Below are 8061 nucleotides of genomic sequence, written 5' to 3'. Positions count from 1 at the left end.
GTAACTTATTTACTATTAGATTACGTACTGTAACATTCTCTACCAAACTCAAATTAAAGTAGGTGAGAAAAGGTATCTATAAAACTATCTAAACTACTAATATTTATTCATTCATATTCAATAATCGGTTCAAATAGAATAATTTGTAGGTACATAAGTAACGCATAATTGTTTTCCTTCGTATTTTCTCGGAAACGTTTGTATTTGTCATGCTACTAGCAGCTACTTCAATCAACCTCAGTACTTTTTGCACTGAGGCTGACTGAAATACGAGTATCGAGACACGTTCGTACATTTCCATAAAAATACGAAGGAAAATAATTATGCACTACATCTGTATTCATTTTTCCCGAGCTCTTTAACGCCATGGAATTTATTTCTCGATTAATAGACAGGGGAAAGTGCGCATACTTCAGAAGTGCTTTTGACCCCTATACTTCATGCATGACATATTAATTATCGACTTGTATGCCGCTCAGTGCGTACGTTATCAATATAGGATTTATAACAAGTATAATATATACCACATTACATCTCTGCAGATTTATATAATGCAAATAAATATATTCGACTGAATTTTCGCAACCTCTTTAACCTACTTATTTAGACAACCTGGATAAAAATATAATCTAACAACCGAGTAGGTAGTGTCAGTTCGTCAATGCATCCAAAACTTCCAAGAGGCCTCACCTGTCCACCGTCATACAAATAAAGTTACGCTCTGATTTTAAAAAGACTTGCTGAAATGACATGAAACTTAGCATGCACATTCAAGTAACATAATAATCTATGTCCGGTGTACTATAGTTTTCGTTGCTAGGAATGGTAATACAAATAAAATAGAACGTGTAAACTTTTTACATACAAAACTTCGACACGCTCTTTCTTTTACTTGTATTAGGTACAATTTTTAGCAACAAAAACTAATAACAGGCATATATACATAGTTATATGTTACGAATACTTGAATGTCCATGAGAAAGAAATTTCAATGTTATTTCAACTAGTTTTAAAATGAGAGCGTAATTTTGTTTTTTGGCGAGCGGTTTTTTGGCGGACTAATTTTCCCACAAAAACGTTAGTTCCGTTAACATATTTAAATGCAGTTGTGGTTACCATATTGAATGTTGACGCAAGTTTGATATGCATTGCATGCAATGCATACGAAATTGCTTTAAAATACAGTCGACTTTATTGTATTCTAATCAGTCTTACATTTAGGCACCGAATATTCTAATAAGCACACGAGAAAAACCTTGACTTAATAATGAATTAAAAAAAAAATTGTGTAAACAGACAACTAAAAACTATTTTTGAACATAAAACAGTTAAGAGCAATAGAAATGGGTACCTACTGTTTGTTCATTTTGGAATATTATGTATCTACCCATTTGTATTGTACACCACCTATACGAAATTACGTTTTTGCTCTGACCTCGAAACATTACATTTGGAATTTATTGATATTTACTCAGGTTTAAAATACCACTTGTCGGGTTAAATAGGTACATTTTATTCCAAGGTCAACCACTTGTAAGATAATAGGTAGGTACAATAAGGCAGAAGTTGGCAGAAAAGCGTTTTTTTAAAGGTACACAATTACACACATACTTATAAAAATGTTACGTACGAGTATACCTAGCTAGAAGCTTGTCGTTTTAAAATAGAACACCCGCTTTAGGGCCACTTGCACCATCCAATGCAACTAAGCCGGTGTAAACCGGTTAAACTTGGAGTTACCATGGTTACCAGTAGGTACAATTTGACACTGGCTTAACGGTTTAACCGGTTAACTCCGGGTTAGTGGGACGGTGCAAGTGGCACTTACTTTACTTTACGTTCGTCTTATTTGCCAAACGCAAGTGACTTCCTAGTAAAAATAGAAATAGGTAGTTAGAAGTCAAAATTAGAGAAAACGTTTAACAAACCAAATTCTATAGTATAAGTACGTCAAAAACGCATCTTATCGCGGTGAGCGTTGTAGGAATTTCTGTGAAATGGCATATTATGCGGGATATCTTCTTAAACACGATCGTATTAAGCTGGCTCCACTGTATATAAATTTGCCTCATGTGATTGGCAAAGCAATGTCGTGACCCATCTGTAAACCTAAACTAAGACATATCATTGGCCCATAATATAGCCTCGTTAACATTGTTTACAAAGTTTTACTTATAATGAAAGACTTGACATTGAAAGTAATCTACATTACGTCAACGTCTGTAAATGCCGGGTGGTTAATCGTCAAATAAAATAATGTCCTCATACGGCTTGAACACGAGTTTAATTTGTAGCGATATTGTAGCTACTTTTTAATTGAAAAACTCTATCGCTCTGTAGGTACTTTTTCTCAGTCTATCCTCCCACAAAAATCAAAATTTAATTATAAGTTTAAAACTCGCTTAAAAGTTAATACTTATTAAGCTTAAATCCTATTACAAATAATCCTATTACTTATTACAAATAAGTTTTCGCAAATCTCGCTTCCAACTGATTATAGTGATTATAAATAGGTTTTTATCTAGGTATATATGGAATAAGCACTGTAAGCTTACTTATTTCTATATGGTAACATTAACTCCCTGGTGTCCCAAATGTGGGGTCATTAACCTTTATTTCAGGAGTCCGTGCCCCTGCCTCCACTCATAAGGTATTAGTATTAATTTTAATCTACATAAAATATTGTTTTAATTTATATGCAACCTAAAATGTATTGCTCTTCAAGGCACTGACGTTCACTTTGAATCATATTGGCTATATGCACGAATATGACACCGCCTTGTGGCCATGGATTACACTTAGTAATTTAATTGTTGACAGCACCACAAGTATGAATATTCAGGCTCACGAAATTCACATTATTGCCATGACGTTGTCATCGCTTTTAGATGCCCCCCGTTTTAGATGTCTCACCACGAAATTGGCACATTCTTGTAGAGAATGCATTGTACCCTTTATGGGTCCTCTTTATGTAAGTACGTTAGAGTTTCTTTTGTCAAATAATGTTTCAATAAATATTTTTAGCTATAATATAAATGTGGTATTTTCTGGTAAAAAGCTGCGTAAATGTTACTCTATTTTCGCGTTAATATTAGCAGCAGATAGGTATATTATGTAGGTCATAAATTTCAAGTCCATCTGACTACTACAAAGGGCCGTAGTCGACCACAAGTTCATATTATTTACAATAATAGTAACAAATGGCACTCGGAACTACACAAGTAAACATCCATGCCAAATGTCAAGTGCACAGTTGCAATCACTATCATACACATTATAAGTCAAATGTATCTCTCAACCATTCTTAACAAAGCTCAAATTCCAATAACAAAATAAGATTGTTGAGAAAATGATACACGTGTCACCCCCAAGAATAATGGATAAGTTTAGAGTACCTTTAGTACCGTTTATTAAGGTTCATTTTAAAGTGATCCAGTACTTGAGAAAAATTGCAACCTTCAAGCTCAATGCAACAGCCAACCGCCAATTCAGTACATAACATACGCTGAAGATGAGATTTCAATTTTAGCTTTGATTTTAAATTCGATATACTCCTCCTTTTCCGTGTTAGGACAAATGGTTTAGTATGAGGCCAATACAAAATTCTATTAATTTGATGATAACGAAATTTTCTAAATGAATAGTGGTATAACAAAAAACAAACTTAATCTCTGCTTATTGTGCGTATGTGCGCTGTAAATAACCCAAATAAGCAAAGCAAAGATATGTAGCCTTTCGGTATCAACTGAGCCAATAACAAAATTAATATATCTAAACTAGTGCAAACCAAAAGCATCCATTTCTATTGACAACAAGCAACACGAACCCGTTTGGTTTTTAATCCCACATGATTTTAAGTTCTCTACAGACGTAGTCTGTAATAGACAATGCAACAAAACGCATGCAATTTTAGATCATTATCGGCTTAGTAGGTGCAAATTGTGTAATTCCGTCATAGGGACTATTCCGTTCACGAGCGTATATTTCTTTGATTTTCGATCGTAAGAAAATACCATTTGCTTTTGATTGCTGAAACTAAATCAATTGCTGCTTTATCAACGAATTTATCAATTTTGTTCGTTGTGCGAGAAAAACGCTAATGGAATTAGCCACATTGACCTTAGATTAAAGGCGGTTGGATATAACACGATAGTACAATGTATAATATTAGATTGTTATGAAATGCAAGAGTTCAATGTCGCATCAAGAACATTGATTATGAGTGGTCAAGGAGCGATTACAATTGCTAGAATTACTATGAAGAGACTAATGAGCTGACGCTGACGTAGGCTGAATAAGGAAATACAATGAGTTAAATGTCTACAAATGTTTTCAGGTACAAAGAAAATACATTCAGTCTACCCTATAAGTTTGTTCCAGTACACAATGAATTACATATCATAATTATACACACAACTGCAATTATTGTGCGTAAATATAATACCTACTATCAATATATTTTGCCACATATTTAGTTTCATGATTGTGCTCTAAGTTTTTTCTATTTCAGATATTTATGCATATTGCATAATTATGACCTATGAACTGCCATAAAATTGAAACCCTAGTCACAAAAATTTAGTTCAGCAGCAGATCAAATTACACTTAAGCAATAAATTACAGGTACTAAGACTCCAAAAGCATACATGTCAAAAAAGACAGGTAAATGTTCAGTTTAAAGACATCCATTTAAACAAATAATACATGGAGACAAAAACACCGGAATGAAATTAAAATTGAGGTCCGTACATAAAACTGTAGATATAAAAGACACTGATCACCAAAAGCTTGCTTAAGTTAGGCAAGCAGCCTAACACGGCACCATGTTCACGTGATGTTCACTTACACACTTTGATAGATGTATTCCTGATGACCCAAAATGCAATGGAATAAGGCGGCATTGAAATATGATTACCATACTTTATGTGGATCGGCTCTAGTTCAGGCATAGAGGTCTCAAAATACAATGGCCATCCATTTAATAAAATTGTCTTAGATTGTCTATTGTTTGATGGAGCATGAATAATATACTCATCAATAGACAAATTATCTCCATGCAAAGCAGTTCCGTTTAGAAGAAATTTCGCTTTAGCCATTTCCAGATTCACAGCAAAAATAGTCACTGCTGTTGTGTCATTGGTATATTTTCTGTTTGTGCAATGAGCATACATTCGCTGGAAGCGTGAGCATTTACAGTTTACTTGTAACACCTTGTTACCAACTAGTCTCTTATAAATGACACTTACCCACCAATCGGGGAGTGGGTTTAACTGTTTATCTACTAGACTGTAGTTGCCTCCAAAGAAACTTTGTCTTACAACTGTGGTGACGTTGTAGGTGGCTGCCAGGCCCAGCTTGTCTAACCATAGTGGGCTACCTGCATACGAGTCTGACAAACCTGGGGCACCTCCACCATATGAGCTACTTGTCTCGGTCAGCCACATTGGTATGTTTTTGTACTGTGTTGTGTGGTCATGCATAGTTTTTAACTGGCTCCTTAGTAAATCAAATGTGTCCGGATTCCAGAAGTCTTCCAACTTGGCTGTTCTGCTGTTTAAATAATATTGATGCCAAGACCTAGCATTTATGTAGTCAGAGCCATTTGAAAGGAAATCAACCATGTAACGCAGACATTCCGGCCGGCGCTCCTGAGGTCTCGTAGTGTCAGGCCCAACTAGCAAAGAGTGCTGGTAGCGGTAATGGTTGAGGAGCTTACGTAGGTGCTTGAAATCTTGAGCTAAGGCTTGGGGGGTGATACTTACATTAAAAACATGTTGAAAGGAATTAGGTTCATTCCCTAGCTGCCAGTCTATGTGGTGGTATTTGTGTTTGGAGTATTCTAGTAGTTCAATAGCGTTTTGATCGTACCAACCACTATCGTTGCGTAGCAATACGTTTAGGGTGAACAGGAGCCTCATTTTCGTCGCTTTGCAAAACTGATTGATCTCGGTCCATTTCTTGCCAGTCATTATGAAGAATGGATGGGGCTTGCCGCATAATATATGGATTGAAGAGCAGACGGATTTGGAGTAGTTTTTGGGGCACGGTAGATCGCAAGATGTTGCAGGGATGGCATCCTCTTTGCTGAATATCAGTCGGTCGGACATGGTGCCGCCAAGGCGGAGCCGGCCGGGCGCCAGCGCCGCCGCCAGCTTTCTAAACCTCGGCTTTGTAAAGTCTATTGTGTCATGTTTCTCGATTTCTGATGTGTCGATGCCGACGCTCAGGAACTCGTTGGAAACAACCGTTCTCACCGCCTGCTCGTCAAGCGTGACGTAGCATCTCTCGTGCGCGTTCAGATTGTAGAATAGCACCAAAAGACCCACGTTGCAACATGTTACAAACACACAAACGGCAATCAAGCGTCTATTCGACAGCATTTTAGAAACTTTATGAACCGATCAGAAATAACATACGTTACTTTATAAACCGTCGTTTAACATTTTGGTATTTATTATTGGGACACAACGAACATTTGTTAAGTAGTGACTAATATAGCTGGCGCCTGCTTGGCTGCGCTGTGCTGAAAGCACCGACCCGACCCGAAGCTCCTAAAGTTTCGTTCGACAATACCGATAATACCGTGCATGTCGCGAAAGCGGTGACAAGTGACAAGCGATGAGCGAGTCGAGTTATCTGATTCGAATAATTCGAATCAGCCTACAGATGAGTTAATTCGAATCAAGACTATTGGCAATTCGAATCAACTCGACCACTAGCTAACTCGGCGAATGAATCGCCAACTCGCCGAGCCAAGTCGACGCTATCACACTGCTACTAAGGCCATTCAAAAATAAACCTTAATACCGAAGACCGAAGGCTCCTTTTACAACAACTGCCGCTCGATTCGCCGTCTCAACTCGAGTTGGTACTATGACCATTCAAAAATAAACCTTAATTCCGTGACCCGAAGGTTCTTTTTACAACAACTGCCGCTTGATTCGCCATCCCAAGTATCCCAACTCGAGTTCACTGCTAGTATGGCCATTCAAAAATAAACCTTAATTCCGTACCCTGAAGGTTCTTTTTACAACAACTGCCGCGTAACTCACCGTCTCAACTCGCTCCGCGCCTGTGCCTGTGACCTTGTCGCGAACCACGCGAATCGTCGAGTCGAGTGAACTCGATTTTGAATTCGAATCAGCGGCCGAATCAATTCGAATGATTCGAATTGAAAAAAAGTGGACTCGTCACATCGCTATGACAATGACATGACATGACACAACGGGGATACCAGAATAAAAATAAATAAATTTGTATAGTTGGTCAAACCAATTTGTTAGTAATAAGAACCAAAAACTATACTCATCCTTTTCTTTTGGGTTGTAGTACTAGTGTAAGAGAAAGAAAGTATGATTATCTCGGTCTATGTTCGAAATGAGACAGTCCTTTGACAAATTTATAAAAGATTGGTTTGGTGGTGACGGTAAATATATTTTTTTGTAAACGGTTTGTGAATAAGCATATCTAATAAAAAAAAATTAAAAGAATTTGGCACGTTTGTTAAATAAAGTTTGGGTTTTTTTAATAAATCATTATGCTTTTGCTCATTGTGCTAGCAATAAGGGCCCTCCACACTCGTGTAGTCTGGAGGGGGCTGTACGTCAAGTTTTAACACTACACGCGCTTAAGCCCCCTCCACACTCGTGCGCGAATCGCGGTGCGAAGCCGCGAACGCGAGTGTGGAGTCGATTTTCGCAGACAGCGAAATCGACTCCACACTCGCGTTCGCGGCTTCGCTCGCGTTTCACGCACATAGTCTGGAGGGGGCTTTACGTCTCTATTTGCTCCACCTACATGCGCCATATGCTAGCATTATCTTATCAACCACTTTCGTCAGTCACTATAGTTTGTCAAAGGACTGTCTCATTTCAAACATAGAGAGAATCATACTGTCTTTGATACACTAGTACCTACTAGCACCCAAAAGAAAACTATACTCATTATAGTTTTTTTGGTTGTTATTTACTGACAATTTGGTTTGACCAACTATAGAACATTTATTTTCTTGGCATCGGATCTGGGCTATAACCGCGAAAATCGAAGTTCGCAAATTGCGGG

General features: G+C 37.5%; 1 protein-coding gene across 1 annotated transcript; it reads right to left on the bottom strand.

Moving 5' to 3' along the window:
- Positions 1–4838: 4838 nt before the first annotated feature.
- On the bottom strand, positions 4839–6537 carry LOC134660901 (heparanase-like). The gene has a single exon (XM_063516770.1). The coding sequence runs from the start codon at positions 6378–6380 to the stop codon at positions 4839–4841; it is 1542 nt and encodes a 513-aa protein (XP_063372840.1). The 5' UTR covers positions 6381–6537.
- Between the last annotated feature and the right edge of the window lie 1524 nt (positions 6538–8061).

The sequence above is a fragment of the Cydia amplana genome, chromosome Z, assembly GCF_948474715.1.
Source record: "Cydia amplana chromosome Z, ilCydAmpl1.1, whole genome shotgun sequence".
Lineage (NCBI taxonomy): Eukaryota > Metazoa > Arthropoda > Insecta > Lepidoptera > Tortricidae > Cydia > Cydia amplana.
Note: the sequence above shows the minus strand (reverse complement) of the source record. Positions and strands in the feature narration are given on the sequence as shown.

Coding starts and splice junctions, on each gene's coding strand:
- LOC134660901 (XM_063516770.1), bottom strand. CDS start 6,380: ATGCTGTCGAATAGACGCTTGATTGCCGTTTGTGTGTTTGTAACATGT.